Source organism: Natrix helvetica (genome assembly GCF_964273705.1).
Source record: "Natrix helvetica genome assembly, chromosome: 1".
NCBI lineage: Eukaryota > Metazoa > Chordata > Lepidosauria > Squamata > Natricidae > Natrix > Natrix helvetica.
Genome location: NC_138548.1, coordinates 27,481,825 through 27,498,485, shown reverse-complemented (window position 1 = coordinate 27,498,485; position 16,661 = coordinate 27,481,825). Strand labels below are relative to the sequence as shown.

General features: G+C 42.9%; 2 protein-coding genes across 11 annotated transcripts in view; both read left to right on the top strand.

Moving 5' to 3' along the window:
* Positions 1-5,470, top strand: part of TRIM9 (tripartite motif containing 9) — a 73,947-nt gene extending 68,477 nt beyond the window's left edge. For all 8 annotated transcript variants that reach the window (XM_081937160.1, XM_081937159.1, XM_081937157.1 and 5 more), the window contains one exon: positions 546-5,470. In XM_081937160.1, coding sequence (XP_081793286.1) covers positions 546-608 — 63 coding nt within the window. In that variant the 3' untranslated portion in view covers positions 609-5,470. The remainder of the gene's footprint in view (positions 1-545) is intronic.
* A 4,739-nt stretch (positions 5,471-10,209) lies between these two features.
* The window catches only part of PYGL (glycogen phosphorylase L), a 53,105-nt gene continuing 46,653 nt past the window's right edge, over positions 10,210-16,661 (top strand). For 2 of the 3 annotated variants that reach the window (XR_014176538.1, XM_081967411.1), the window contains exons 1-2: positions 10,210-10,401; positions 14,534-14,794. Coding sequence is in view for 2 of the 3 variants with exons in the window: in XM_081967411.1 (XP_081823537.1) it covers positions 14,552-14,794 (243 nt within the window). In the remaining variant the exon portion in view is untranslated. Of the gene's footprint in view, positions 10,402-10,639; positions 10,779-14,533; positions 14,795-16,661 lie in introns of those variants that run through there. The other variant, XM_081967412.1, reaches the window with a different exon arrangement.

Genomic DNA, 16,661 nt, shown 5'->3' with positions numbered 1-16,661 from the left:
ATAATATAGGTCAGGAAGCTTGGAGGAGTGGGGTGTAAGAAAGCAAGGAGCTCCATGCCACGAATGGTAAATTTACTCTGGACCAAAATAGTCTCCACTCCTATAAATGCCATCTCTTTCTCCATTTTATTCCCTAGGGCACCATTCATCTCAAGAGACTACTTTTTGCTTTTCTGTAGGATTAAAAAAAAAACCTCTTTACAGTTATAACTATGCATTAAAAATATGACCTTAGTCTAGCCAAAGTTGACAGGGTAAGAAAAAATATAAGCACTTGTTTAGCTGGCTTCTTCAAAACCCTGGGGGAGTTAAAGTGTCTTAGGTGTTTACATTTTGGTGTACCATTGAATATCTTCCCATTTAACTATTATTCTTGTACCAAATCATTATCAATTTGTTGTATATTTGGGAGAATAGGTGTGTTTTTATGGATTTGTTCACTGAGAGTTGGTTCTGTGATCATGGAAAAGCAAAATCTAGCTGATTAAAATTTGATTTGAAATGCTCTCCAGGTTGCACACCATCCAATCTGTCCTTGGTTTCAGGTAACACTTCACACTGGCCTGCCGGTCCCGGACTTCTACAATGCACGGGGATCCCTGCAGTAGAGAAGCCCTCATGCCTTTTTCTCAGGACACATCAAGAGAGCTGCACTGACCTTCTTCAAGAATTGACCTCACTGGAGCAAGAAGGAGAATATCTGGTCATCTGGCAACTCCAAAGCAGCAAAAACCATTTTTTTTTAATAAAAAAAAGCAGAGGGGCAGAAACTAAAGAAAAACAAGGACAAAGCAGACTTGGCACCTCAACAAGGTGCAGCAATTGACCACCCCACCCCCACCCCCTAGTTTCTCTAACCCCACATGCTGTGCGTGAGTTAGCTTTGCTATTTTTGCTTTTTGGTTGATCACAGAATTCCTGGATAATCCGAGGTGTAACTCTTGTTTCCAGTTTTGGTTTTATTCCTTGCTAAAGGGTTTTTTTTCCTTTTCCTTGAGTGCAAATCAGAAATCATGACATAGCAGATGAGGTTGGACCACTTTGACTCCCAGAGAAGAGATATATTGTTGTGGATTAAGTTCAAAAATGGCACGCCAAACGTTTCTACGCCCTGATGGCTTGCAAGAATTGCTTTCTCTGAGTCCATCTAACTTCATCTCCAACTTCTCCTCCTTTGCAGTCTTTCTCCATGAAGAATATCATCAAAAAGTATTGGGATTGGGTTGGTGTAGTTGGTGTTTGTAGGGACAAATAATAATAATAATAAATACCACAATGGAAGCTCTACCCTTGCCATATTTGCATGCACTGTTGCAACGTAGATATGAAAGGGTGGAGTTTATGTTGCGACACCACAGCACATATCTTGTTTTGGCATCATCCTGGCTACGTGTGTCTCCAAATATCACAAAATCCTTTGGAGACCATTACATAAGCAGATGCCATCAAACATAGTGGCCACAGGATCCCAGAATTAAATTAAAAAATGATTTTTAAAAATGGTCCAAACCTCACACGATTGCCAAATCTCATGATACTAATTTGGAGCAGGAATGCCAAATCTTTGGCATTTTTATTGGCTCCTTTAAAAATAAGTTCATATTGGTACCCGTGACAGAGATACCTTGTGTCTTCTTATGGATTATCCTGAGATTAAAGATTGAGAATCTATATACAAAGCCATGCAGAATTAATAGTTTTAAAAATCCAGTGTTTTATTTTTCCAGTGAAAGCAAACAGAAAGATGATCATATTATTTCCACTGAAATGGTAGGCAAGCACTTGTGTTGGAACAGAGAGAGCTCACAACATCCACACACTTACTAAAGGAAATCATTCCTCATTTTTAATTCATAGACCACTTTTTCAATCAGAACAATAGGCACTGCAGATCATCACCAATGCAGAAAACAGGAAACAAGGTGGGTTTTTTTTGAACAACAGCAGGAATCTCTAGGTTACATGCAGTGAGGCTGCCATGTGGTTTCTTATAATAGCAACAATAATAGCAACATTAGAGTTACATCACATTTTTCTCTTAGATCTCAAACTAGCTTACATAGGAATTCTTCCCTTACCTTATTTCCCACAAATAGCTATAGCATTTAGACTTGTATACCGCTTCACAATGCTTTTACAGCCCTCTCTAAGCGGTTTACAGAGTCAGCATATTGCCCCCAACAATCTGGGTCCTCATTTTACCTACCTCGAAAGGATGGAGGTCTAAGACAAGCTTGAACTGGTCATGATCGAACTCCAGGCTGTGGTCAGAGTTAGCCTGCACTACTGCATTCTAACCACTCTGCCATCGGATTCCTAATTAATGAATTAGTTAATCATAGAAGACAAGTTGAGCTGGGTAAGTGGAAGATAGATGCAAAGTTGGCTGTAAATTGAAACCATGATTGGTTTACCGAGTCAATCTTCTGAGATAGCAACTCCATCAGATATGCTTGATTCTCTTTTGTTCAAAACATCTAGTGCAGCTTTTTAAATTTTTCCTTCCAGTCTTGAGAGTGTGTTGAATGCAAGGGAGATCTAAACAATCTAGGATTCTTAGTTCATATTAGTTTTGTCATGTGAAACAAGTCCAAAGCCAGACTTTCCTAAATCATCATCATCATTACAAAATTATGGAGCCAAATGCAATAAACCCTAGCTATGTTGCAGAATCAACATCCTGCTAGCAAAAACAAGTGTCATTCATAGATAGCCATTATCTTCTGCCAAACCATCCAAGATGGTTCTACCTCTCCGTGGCAAGCTAACAGGGGAAACAGATGATACAAATAAGTTCAGCATATGATTGTATCTGAAGAGCCCTATTGAGCCATCAACCTAACCAAGACCAAATGTTGCCAATCTGCTGGGCCCCATGGTATTTGGGAAAAATGCCGGTCAAGTACCATTTTGGAGAACCCTGTCCAAGACTCAGGCTCCTACAGAGGCAGCTGGGATTCTGGATGCTGACCCGTGCTTTGGATTACTGGATGGTTTGCAAAGCAACCAACTTGACTTATGGCTTCCTACAGATGTCACTTACCACTTTGGGAAGATACAAGGCAACCATTTTGCTATTGTCATTGTTCTTAAAGGGAATTTCCCTGATCACATAAACACAGAGCATTATTTCTTGACAATATTTCTAAATAAACTACGGGGATGGGGGAAGTATCTCTTGAGGTGTTTTTTTTTTGTTTTGTTTCTGTAAGCAAACTATTATATGGGTATGACTTTCTCTTGATTGTACACTGGCGCTTATCACACGTCTTTTCTCCCAGACATAAATGTGAGCATTTTGTCAGCCATTTTAGGCAACAGCATTTTTCATAGCTATAGTGAAAGTGTTGCATCTATTTTAAAAAAAAAGAGGGCATGCTGTATCAGACCGAGCACATATTTGTAGCTAATGTATGGAAAAGCAAAGATGCCTCCTCGGTGTGTTCTTCTTTTCAAGAAATGAACTCTGCCATGGTAACATTTCAGGATTCCTAGCTGTGAAACCAGGCCAATTCATGTTGAGTCATCAAAAGATGCTCCATGAGATTTTTTAATATTCTCTTTTATCTTGATCACTGCTTTATTTCCGTATCCTGGCATTGTTAACATTTTGCAATTGTAATGCTACAATCCTACATTTCTGCTGGGTTAGAATGAACGGTTTTGCAGTGGCCTATCATTCCAGAAGACCTACATTATGTTTGGCTGTAGTGCAAAAGGAGAGAAGGAGTGGTGCCTAATATAAGCAGAGATTGATGCACATTTAAATCATTAGCATGAAAAATGAGTTATGGCCTAGCCCTAGGTACTTGTGCAGTTTGTATGTATTCCATGGAACTTTGCTACTTTCTTTGGAAGATCCTAGCGTCTTGCTTGGCAATGCCAAAAGATGATAGTTTGTTATAAGTTTACATTCAACAATGAACAAAGTAGCAAAGCAATAAGTGAATATCAGATAGTAGAAATTAGGAGAGTTTGGAAACAGCTAAGATGCTGTTCCAGCAGGAGATAAAAGTACAAATGAGCCCTGGTGTTTTGATGATGCAGACCCAAGTTCTCCTGAAGTCCCTCAACTTGGAGAGAAGGACCTGAAAAGAGAGGGACTTCTTGAAACTTAGTAGTTTCATGGCAGTTAGAAATAGTTAAATTGTATGGCTTGGTCTAGCTCAAAAAGAGATTGTGCTGCCCATGCAGGCTGTGGGTTTAAGAGTTTGACATCACTTTCATGGAGATTGTGGTGGATGGTCCTTCACAGGTTGGGACTTCCACTGCTTCTACATCAATGCATGTGGACCACTTGGGGGGGGGGGGTTCAGATTGGTGCTATTTTAGAGGAAGTCACCTCTGAAAGTTATGCTTATCACTCTCTGCCAATGAATCTTGCTCCCCCGCTTGAAGGTGACTGATTATTTAGGCTAATTATGTACATAATATATTTTCCACATTTGTTCATTATGGTTGCTGTCATTGTATTTTTTTCCTCCAACCACAGATAGCATGCTGGTCTCCATAGTGGTTGCTTTCAATTTAGTTCATATTCTCTCTCTCTCTCTCTCTCTCTCTCTCTCTCTCTCTCCCTCCCTCCCTCCCTCCCTCCCTCCCTCCCTCTCTCTCACACACACACACCAAAGCAAAAAAAAAAAAACCACCGTTGTGTTTGTGACAACAGAAATAGTTTTTTTTCCTTTACCAATGTATCATATCATTAAATTATTAATGATTTTTCCCATTATTTTAATGCGGAGTGGAGATAAGCCAAGGAGGAGCTGAAGAAAACGATCATATGAAACAATATGGCCACGAAAATAAAACAACACTCTGAAACAAAACAAGAAAAGACATGTCTGTAAATAGGTTGCTGGTTCTCACCAAGGATTCCTTCCCTGTTGAATTCATCTTTCTCTGTGGTGACAGTGTTCTTGATTTGATTGCCTTGTTTATGTTTACCTAATTTATTCAATGGGTGCTATTTTGCATTCATATTGTTGATTTTCTTTGCTGCAAAGGAGTCAGGTTCCAAGATGACACATATCTCCTCACGGTTTTACGTTTCTAAAGAGGCTTGGTGGCTGGGCCACTACAGCCCTGTTTTCCACAGACATCTGTTCTGCTTCCTTATAATGTTCCTGATGCTTAGAATAGATTCCTAGTGATGCATAACATGTCATTGGCAATTGTTAGCTCTAAACAGCTGCCCTCCAGGCCCACCGGGGTCCTATGTATTGTTCTAATAAAAAGAATAGGTGGAGAACTACAAATTTCTACTGCCTTTTGGGTGTATATTTGAGGAAGTGTGTGTGTGTGTGTGTGTGTGTGGTGTGGTGGTGTGTGGTGTTTGTGTGTTCAGATTTGAACAGGAAAGCTATAATACCAGCAATATTCATAGCGGTTTAAAAGTCTACACCAGTGATGGTGAACCTTTTTCTTATGGCGTGCCAACATTGCACGCCCGCGAGCTGGAATGCACGCATGCCCACTCAATCTCCCAGCCCCCCTGCACATGTGCGCATGACCCCCCCCCTCAGGCTCCAGAGGCATTTCTGAAGTCTGGGGAGGGCAAAAACGGCCTCCCCCAGAGGCCCTCCAGAAGCTGGAAATGGATCATTTCTGAACTTCTGGTTGGCCCTTCTGGTTGGCCTGCGCATGTGCATGCCAGCCAGCTGATTTTTCACCCTCCCTAGGCTTCAGGAAAGTCTCCGGAGGTTGGGGAGGGCGAAAAATAGCCCCAACAGCCCAACTGGAAGTTCGGAAACAATCCGTCCGGGATAGTGGTGGAGGCCATTTTTGCCCTCCCCAGGCTTCAGGAAAGCCTCCGGAGGCTGGGGAGAGTGAAAAACAACCCTAACGAGCCAACCAGAATTCCGGTTGGCCTGTTGGGGCTGTTTTTCACCCTCCATAGCCTCCGGAGGCTTTCCTGAAGCCTGGGGAAGGGGGAAAATCAGCTGGCTGGCACACACAAGCGTGCCGGAGCTGACGGCTGGCATCCCACCAAATATGGCTCTGCGTGCCACCTGTGCCATAGGTTCGCCATCACGGGTCTAGATGGTGGCCACAACTGTGCAGGCCCTCCCCCTTTTTTGCACACAGCAGAAAGAGGTGGAGAATAGAATGTGCAGTTACAGTCATCATCTTGCTAATGAATCTTGCTAAAAGAAATTATTAAACTCCCACCATACCTACCCATACCAGTATCTCCTTCTTTCCCTCACACATCATGTTGTCCTGACCTGCTGTGATGACTTCGGTTTCCTGGTCATTCTCAATGTATGAATATTGGGACAAAATATGAGCTTGAGTGTGCATTTGTGGGTGTACAGATTTGGCACAAATCTTCACAATCCCAGGGATTTGCCCACCAAACTGAGAAATCCTCTTTATATTGGGGGAAATAACAGAAATACCACACTGCCGATGGCTTCCCTTCCTCAAAATCTCTCAGCTCGTGAAAAACATCTCAGAAAACAGTCTAAATTACCTGCAACAGAGTCTAAAAGAAGAGGTCATCATTTTATAAATCCAACAGCTCATGTATTTAAACATTTTAAACAACCAGAAAAAATATCACAAAGAGCAAATTGGATGTCTCTTGCATAACATACCTCTGCTTATGCTGTACTGGGCATACTTTCAAGGTCTAAGACTGTGAGGGCGAACCTATGGCACATGTGCCACAAGCAGCACTCCGAGCTCTCCCTGTGGGCACGTGAGCCATCACTGCAGCTCAGCTCGATTGCGCATGCGAGCACACCTCCCACCGGCCAGCTAATTTTTGGGCTTCTGCAGCGAATGCGCAGGGGCCAGGGTGCATGCGGGAGATGTGCGTGCAGGGAGGGGTAGGGGGGGTCATGCACGAATGTGGGGGGCAGGAGGAAGTGTGGGGGTGCAGCATTTCCCCCCACAGCCCATTTTTGGTCCCAGGAGGCTGCAGGGAGGCCTACTAGGCCCAAAATGGGGCGTGGGGGGGCAGGGGGGTTGTGTGTGCATGCGCAGGGCGCAAAGGGGTGTCACATGCATATTGCATTATGGGTGCGGCACACTTTGGGCACACGACAACCAAAAGGTGAGCCATCACTGGTCTAAGAGAAGACGAGAAAACAACTTCTGCAAATTCTAGATGTATACTTTTGTGCAGATATGTGGTGTCCAGTTAGTATTGACCTCTGGTGTTTGTCTGGACAGTGGACAAGTCACTGGAGTTTTCTTAGTAAGATTTCAATAGTGGTTTGTCCCTACCTGTTTCCTAGGGCTGAGAGAAACTGATCAGCCCAAGGCCACTCAGCTGGCTTTATGCCTAAGGCGGGATTAGAATTTATGACTTTCCTGTTTCTAGCCTGAAGCCTTAACCACTATGCCAAACTGGTTTTTCACATGAATGCTTTAGCTGATATTTATTTATTTATTTATTTATTTATTTATTTATTTATTTATTTATTTATTTATTTATTTATTTATTTATTCAATTTATAGGCCCCTCCCTCTCCACAAAGGGACTCGGGGCGGCGTACAATTCAATACACAAACAAATGACGAGGAGGAGGTATATACAAAAACATTTTACAATACATAAATAAATAATCATGAGTTAAAACAACACAGTAAGATTAAAACAATTAAAATACCCAAAAAGTCAGAATTAATTTAAAATTTAAAATTGTCCAGGGGGATTAGAGAATGTAGTTATAATTCAAGCCAGGCCGGCTAGTTGGAACAGGTGGGTCTTGAGTTTTGTGCGGAAGGAGCGGAGATCGGTAGTTGTCCTAATGTCGGGGGGGAGCTCATTCCAGAGGGCTGGGCCCATCACAGAGAAGGCCCTACCCCTCGGCGCCGCCCTCTGGCATTGCTTAGTGGACGGCACCTGGAGGAGTCCCTCTCTGTGAGAGCGATATGTATTTAAGTTTTACCTGTGAGAACAGCCACCGTCAAAACTTCGTAACAGAAGTGGGTTTTTTTAATTGGTAAACATCAAAATGAATAGGAAATAATATTTGGAGGCATTAACTGGCAATATTCAATCTCATTCATTTCAATGGTCAACATGGACTCAGTGTTCTCCCAGACAATGAAATAAATGCAGGCTCAGGAGAAATCTATAGGCCTGTTTATTTCACCCTGGCCCCACGTCTTGTTACTTTCCACATGATGGCAGTGTAACCATGCCTTATTTATTAATTAATTATATGGGTGGTATTCTGCAAAGAAAATGTTGCTTTCTTCCAAAGCTTTTTACCCTTTTTACTGCATTCCAAATAGAGCCTGGATTCAGACTATCACTCACAATCATGGTTTGCTTAGCTTTGGTTTATGGCAGTGATTGGGAACCTTTTTCTTACGGCGTGCCAAAATTGTGTGCGTGTTATTGCACACACACACACGTGCCTACTCAATCTTCCCTCCCCCCTGCACATTAGCGTGCAACCCACCAGGCTCCTGAGGCTTTCCTGAAGCCTGGGGAGGGCAAAAATGGCCTCCCCCAGACCCCTCCGAAGCCGGAAACGGATCGTTTATAACCAACAATTATTCACATTTCCAACGGATAAACAAAAGTATCTTGTAATACTTTAAAGAACAGGAAAAAAAATCAGATGTGGCTACAAAATCTTTTGTCCTCAGTTTAATGACTCTTCAGATTTCTTTACAGATTGTATCAGCCATTAACTGCAACTAAATTTTCATTGTCCCTTACTTCTGTTTCTCCTGGCTCCTACGCAGATACACATTATCCCTTCATTAAACCCCACGAATCAGTTCTATGCTCAGCTATTCCTTTATTCCCAGAAGTAATGCATGAAATGAAATGGTCCTAAATCTTTGCTTTCCAGTTTCTACACTTTCTGCATTTTGATGTCAGAGAGAAAGGACAAAAAGGATGGGGGCATATCATGAATTTTATGATGAGCGTGACTCTCATGCCAGACATTTATAGTTTTTAAAAAGTTATCAGAGAGATGCTATCATCCTAGTAAAGCCTATAGGCAATCTTGTAAATAAATAAAAGTTTTGCAACTTTCCAATTCCCCCACTTTTTTTTTTAGTTTAGTTAAGTTTTAATTATTTATTTTAAGGTCTTTGGGTCAGGATGCCTGATAGGCAGGAATCTAGGCGGACTCTGTGCCCATGGCCACTTTTGTGCCAGTCCCCACAGTCTTTCTTTAAAAGATAGGGCACAAAAAGTATAAGCCACAAGCCACATATGCTTTCTTGCATTGCTTTGGTGTCCCCCAGAGAATGTATGTTTACTTTTTTTGGGGGGAAACGAAGGATCCCAAAAGACCCTAACCCTAGCAAATTTTGCAGTGTAGGTTTAGTGGACATGCCAGGCAGATATTAATGCAGTCCTCTAGTCAACAGATGTTGAAAAACCCTGTCTAAAGGATTCCTATGGAGGTGAATTACTGTACAGTATACAGGTAGTCCACAATTTACAATCGCAATGGAGCTCAACATTTATGTTGCTAAGTGAGACATGGAGTTGAGTTTCGCCTCATTTTACGACTTTTCTTGCTACATTTGTTAAGCAAGTCGCTGCAGTTGTTAAATTAGTAAATAAGGTTGTAAAGGGAATCTGGTTTCCTCACTGACTTTTCGCTTCTCGCCCAAGAAGCTTCTTCAATTCTGACTGGATCCAGTCAGAGCTGAAGAAGCTTCTTGGATGAGAAGCGAAACACCTTCAAAGAAAAACCAGAAAGTCCCGTTGCCTCTTGGGGGGAAAAAAACACTTTTGGGACAACCACGACCTGGATGACTGAGAATCTCCATGGACGTCTACCTCGATGGTTCCTCCCTTTTCTCACGACCTTCCTTTGCCCTTGGGGGGGGGGGGGAACGTTCTGAACTACACCTGCCCAGCAGGGCTCGCTCCTCGTCCTCTGATCACCCAAGGCTACATTTGCTCCCTCGGTCGCCTTTTCCTTTCTAAATGCTTCTTCTGCTTCAGCCCTTCTGATTTCCGCTGTCACGTCTTTCTCCCGGTGCTCTTCTCTACAGAACATGGCAAGATCCTGCCAGCCTGCCCAGTTCGAGCCAACGCAAGGCTTCCAAACGGGCCCAGGAGCAGGCCAGCTCTGGAGCCAGGAGAAGCACAGACGGCTGGGCGCGCATCGGGCAGGCCAGATCACGCCCTTCAAGGCACCGAATCCACCCCCCTCGCCTTCCTTACCGGCAGCCCAGCTCGCCGCTCCAGTCCAGTCCCTTCCTCACCCCACCCCGCGGGCAAGAAAAAACTTCCCCATCCAACGATAAGGAGGCGGTGCCAGACTCCGGACAGGCGTGGAACCCGACGAATGGCAATCTATAAAAAAGAGGGCTTGGGTCTGCCCCTTTCCTGGAGGAAAAGCACTTCGGCTAACTCGAGCTCGGAGAGAGGAGGCGCAAGAAGATCCCTCGTCCTAGGATCGAGAGCAGGTAGATTGGTTGTCTTGTCCTTTGTTCTTTAACACCGATCGGCCTCTGGGTCTGCTCTGCGCGGACTTTTGTCTTGCGTGGACAAGGCGCAGGCAGGGTGGATCTGGGGACACGCCCTGGGGCTCCTGGAACGCGGAAGGGCTTCGGAGTAGTTACCTAGCATCGGAGCGCCGGAGGAAAGCGCTCTCGATCTCTCTTTGCCAACGGGGGGGGGGGGGAAGCCAGGGAAGAAGGCCCCCCTCGCCCCCCCCCCGATCCCAACCCCCTTTCTCGCTCCGTAGATGGAAGAGGAAGGGAGGCTCTCTGACCCCTTTCTACACTGCCTCTTCCTCCTCCAGGTGGAAGCGAGCAGGACAGTCGCTGCGCAAAAGTGACAGGTAAAATAACAGACCGCGCAACTCCCACACCTCTGCAGGAAGAAAGGGAAAACGCTCTTTGGCGACAGAAGCTAGTGCCTAATGTGTTTGCCTTTGCCTTCGATCAAAAGGTGTGAACTGATTGCAAGTTGTGCTTTTCCAGCCAGGTTTGGTGGTTTAGTTTGAGCATATCCACCAGGTTTCTGCCCTAATATAGAAGAAAGTGGTGAAATAAATGATGGCTTAGTGGCATTTGAGACTTCTGTTATACTATTGCTCTTGGATTGGGGAGAACTGAGATCAAATTCCCAGCAGTTTATGGGGCAGTTCCTTGGTGCGCCCGAGGTTATAAGTGTGCAGTATAAAATATAAAGGAAGAAATTATGTGCATCCCTTTTAGCTTCTGGAAGAGAGACATATAAAGTACAAATAGCTTTTGCCTGGGATTGAATCCAAAGTGGTGTTGTCATGACAAACATCCTTGCTGGGAAATAAATCTCATTGAACCCAGTGGAAGTGACTTTTCTAACCCATTTTCTGGTTGAACAACTGCCCCAATTCATCAAATAAGATGACCAGCCCACAGATTTAGGAAGAATAAAAGTAAAGTTAAAACTAAGCAGGCTTGGTATGTTGTGTGTTTCTAACCCTGCTCACTTTAACAAGTGTGAACGTTAACACTAGGCTGAATTCTGGGAGTTAAAAGGCCAGATAAGGTGACCAAAGTTGAGAAAAACTGTTCTAGACTTTGAAGTACTCAACTTAATCCTCTTGTCTAGATATAACTGGTGATATGGGCTATATTCACATACTTTGGCCACCTAATGAGAAGGAAGGACTCACTGGAGAAGAACCTAATGCTGGGAAAGATTGAGGGCAAAAGAAGAAGGGGACGACAGAGAATGAGGTGGCTGGATGGAGTCACTGAAACAGTAGGCCTGAGCTTAAATAGACTCAAGACGATGGTAGAGGATAGGAATGCCTGGAGGAATGTTGTCCATGGGGTTGCGATGGGTCAAACATGACTTCACAACTAACAACAACAATGGGCTATATGACTGCATTCCCAATTGAATTGGGCAAAAAAAATGTTCTTTTTGAATATATAGCTATAGCACTTAGACTTATATACCATTTTACAATGCTTTTTTTAAATAAAATTTTTATTTTTTGAATAAACACAAACACCTTAAAATCATCTTCCATTACAAATTGTAGAAAGTGTGTCAATTGGTTACAAAGAACTTTTGTGCATCCCTTCCACAGTCTTCACCTATGATTCATATCAAGTTATATATTTTACATCCTTGAGATCAGCAAGACGTACTCTTCCCTGTCACCGTCTCTTCGGGACGGTTTAGGTCCAATGGACCATCCAGCAGCAAAAGTGTCGACTGCGATCTCGGAGCTCCGAGGTCGTATGTCGTACTGTCGCGATGTCAGCTCCTTTCTCCCCATTTTACAGTGCTTTAGAGCCTTCTCTAAGAAGTTTACAGAGTCAGCATATTGCCCCCAACAATCTGGGTCCTCATTTTACCCATCTCAGAAGGATGAAAGGTTGAGTCAACCTGGAGACTAGTGGTATTTGAACTGCCAAATTGCAATCAGCAGAAGTATCCTGCAGTACTGCACTCTAACCACTGTGCCACCAAGGCTCGTAAAGAACATACAGGTAGTCCTTGACTTACAACAGTTCATTTAGTGACCGTTTAAAATTACAACAGCACTGTAAAATATGACTTATGACCGTTTTTCATAGTTATGACCTTTGCAGCATCTCAGTGATCATGTGATCTAAATTCAGATGCTTGGCAACTGGTTCATATTTATGACTTTTTTTGTGTCCCAAGGTCATGTGGTCACCTTATCCGACCTTCTGATTAGCAAAGTCAATGGGGAAGCCAGATTTGCTTAACAACTGGTTTACTAACTTATGAACTGTAGTGGTTCACTTAACAACTGTGACAAAGAAGGTTGTTAAATGGAGCAAAACTCACTTAACAAATGTCTTACTTAACAGCAGAAATTTTGGGCTCAGTTGTGGTCGTAACTCAAGGACTACCTGTACTGTGTTTCTACTGTGTTCCTTATGTCAGAGGGGGGCCTGATCCATAAACTGGTCAAACTCGTTGTAATCTTAATTTTTCAAATCTAAAACTTCTGTTGGTTTTGTTGTATGTCATGTATCTGCAAATCAGCTTTGAAATTGTTGGGTTGTTCTTTCCCCCCCAGTTCTTACATTTTTAGCAACTTTTATCATCACTGTTCATGGTAGTTGGGGATGAAGGATGTTGTAGTACTACATATTTGGCATTACATTGGAAAAGGAAAATCTACAATTAAATAAAAAAGTTCTCTTGATTGGGATGCCCTTTCAGTAATTGAATTGTGCCTCTTGTGCAGAAGTGGTATTCAGCAGGTTCTGACCAGTTCTGGAGAACCAGTAATGGAAATTTGAGTAGTTCAGTGAACCAGTAAATATCACCTCTGATTGGCCCCATCCCCATCTATCCTCTGCCTCCCGAGTCCCAGCTGATTGGGAGGAAATGGGGATTTTGCAGTAACCTTCCCCTGGAGTGGGGTGGCATTACCCTTCCTGCCCCCTGTGTCCCCATTTTGGGGCCTAGTAGGCCTCTCTGCAGCCTCCAGGGACCAAAAACAGGCCGCAGGGGAGGTGCCACACACCCCGTGCTCCCCCCTGCCTCCCCCATGCATGTGCGAGCGTCTCCCGCATGTGCCACGCTTTCCCACACATGCGCGGCAGAGATCCAAAAATCAGCTGACTGGCGGGAGGTGCGTACGCATGCGTGGTCGAACTGAGCTGGGGTGACGGCTCGCATGCCTGAAGAGAGGGCTCTGCGTGCCACTTGTTGCACGTGTGCCATAGGTTTGCCATCCCTGTCCTACAACATTGTTCCTCATAAGAAAGAAGAGACCCTGATATTCTTGTCCCATCTTTTGTTCATCTTTTGTATATCATCTTTGTCTGAAACGGTATAGGATTTCCTGCCTAGGCAGGGGATTGGACTAGAAGACCTCCAAGGTCCCTTCCAACTCTACTATTGTATTGTATTGTATGTATATAGTGCAGTGGTGAAATTCATTTTTTTTTACTGCTGGTTCTGTGGCTGTGGCTTGGTGGGCGTGGCAAGGAAAGGATACTGCAAAATTCTCCATTCCCTCCCCACTCTGGGGCCAGACAGAGGTAGCATTTTCCAGTTCTCTGAACTACTCAAAATTTCCACAACCGATTCTCCAGAACTTGTCAGAACTTGCTGGATTTCACCCCGATATAGTGTACATTCTGTCCTACAATCTCTAGTGTTGTAGCCAGAATTCAGGATTCTCTCAGTTTTGGAGGAAAGACCTTTTGGGGTGGATGTTTTCTCCCTTTTGCCTCTTTTGGAACAGGGTCAGCATTCAGAGGCAACAGGTTTCTGTGGGGGCGTTGCTTTAAACATGGTTTTATTTGCATTTCTAATATAATACAAGGGATTACATAGCGTTGGACTTGGACCCAGCTCGATGCATTTGAGTTTGGCTCGTGGATCTCTGACACACATACACATACACACAACCCTCTTTGGAGAGAGACTGGGATTCAGCTTTGGAGGCCCTGCTTAAACCTGGGACGCTGTTGGCATTAAACTCCTCCCTTCGAGCAGAACCTAGTCCCAAAGAGAGGAGGAGAGAAGCTGGCTGCAGGACCCAGAGGTCAGTGCTCTGTCGGTGCTGAAAGCAGATCAGATTCAAATCTTTCTGCTCTGTTTCTCCAGATCACAGCCTCAGCAGCCATGTCTCGTCCCCTCACCGACCAGGAGAAGCGTAAACAGATCAGCATTCGTGGCATTGTTGGAGTGGAGAATGTGGCTGAGCTGAAAAAGGGCTTTAATCGACATCTACATTTTACCCTTGTTAAGGACCGCAATGTGGCCACTCCTCGGGACTACTACTTTGCCCTGGCTCACACTGTACGGGATCACCTGGTGGGCAGGTGGATCCGCACTCAGCAATACTACTACGAAAAGGACCCCAAGGTGAGACAAATAAAGTGGAAGAAATTGGGAAGCTAAAAATTCATTGGTTGGCTTAAATGGTCAAGCATTTTATGTAAGTCTTCATTCAGTATGGAATAGGTTCTATGGGACTCTGAGGTGGCACACTGAACCATGTTCCGTGAATGACAGTATGAGTTCTCTCGGTTGACATTTAGAACAAAGCAGAACCTTGACCCAAATCAATAAAATGAGATTTTTAAAAGAGAGTTGGAGAAAGCAAGTAAATATTATCCTTTTCAAGCTTTGGGAAAGAAAAAAAGAGAGTTCTTCATACAAGACAGAATCAATATATCAGCCATGTTTCAAATATCCACCAGATTAAAACATTTTAAGAAAGATATTAGCCTGTGGTCTCCTCAGTATAATGTGTTTTCAACTGAAAATGGCTTGCAGCTTTGGCCCTATTGGCCAGGAATTCTGGGAGTTGTTGTCTCATCTCAATTGTTGAGATGAGAACTGGGGTGACTGCAGAGGATGGTAACTAGAAAAAGACTCACATTCAGAGACAGTATATGTTTGGCTTTTTTTTTTTTTAATAACAAGCCACGTCTTGTAAATTTCTTAAAAATACTGGCTAGTGCAAATGCCTGTTTTATTTATTTTTTATTTGTTTGTTTGTTTGTTTAATCATATTAGATGAACTCAATCTGATTAAATGAGATCCCCGTGTAGATAGAAATTCCTTATCTGTTCAACTGCTATATAGAGAACACAATTATTCTTCACATTGTTTTTCCCTTCCTTGCCTAAATAATGAAAGAAATTCATTAGTCTAAACAAATAATATGTTATTACTTGTATTTTTTTTAAAAAAAACAATTTTTAAAAAAACAATAAACCCTGGCATACCTGGAAGGATTTTTTTTTTAAAAAGGCAGAAATGTATCCTTCCATAATTTATTTATAAATATGCCAGAAAAGGAAATAGTTCTGTATCAAGCAGCAGAGCTGCTCCTTTTGCATCAGATTTAAGTGTCGATGTCACTTTTTCTATAATTAGTGAATTCAAGGAGAGCCAATACTACTATATGGTACAATATAGCAGGTATGCATACATAACAAAGCCAGTGAATCAGAGAAAGTCTGTATTTAAAATTAGCTTTAGCCAACATCCTCCAAATTAAAATGCAGATTTTGAATTGATTCTGTACTCTCCTAGTTCCTAATATAGAGACGAACAATATACTGATGGAGTCAATCAATAGGTTCTGGGAGGACTGAAGTTAAAAATTGTTAAGACAATAAAGGGTGAGAATATGTCACATACTGTGTGGAACTACGGTAAGATTTTTGGGAGGAGAGTTCAACTTTGGTTTTCTGGGGGAAACTTCCTTATTTTATTTCCAAATCTATATTAGGGGATGCAGTGGGATGCTCATCCTTGTCTTTCGTCGGTCATCTTTGAACTGAATCTTCAGGACATCAAGAAAAAAAAAAGCACACATTTGAGTAAATTAAGTTTAATCAAGCCCTGTATTTGTTAAAGAGCCTGGCCTGGCCTGACTCCTTTATTTATTTCGGTTAGGCCTGCCAAATCTATAACAGCAAGATTACCGTTAGGTGTGTGGTTCCTGAGATGATTTTTTTAAAAAGTTTGCTTACTAAATAATGAAAAAGCAAAGCTAGCAGGGGAAATATTTTTGGAGTGCTACGCACAGGGCTGGCTATGAATGAATTGCATTCGGTTTTGCTAAACTAATCCTTGAAAGTGAGTAGAATCATCTGGGCCAAAAGTGAGTCTGATCTGATTTCACAATCTGGTAATAGTCCATCAAGTGAATCTATGTCCTTTCTAGATAAGGTCCACCGAGTTCAGCGTTCTTTGTACCCATCCTAGAAAGAAAAA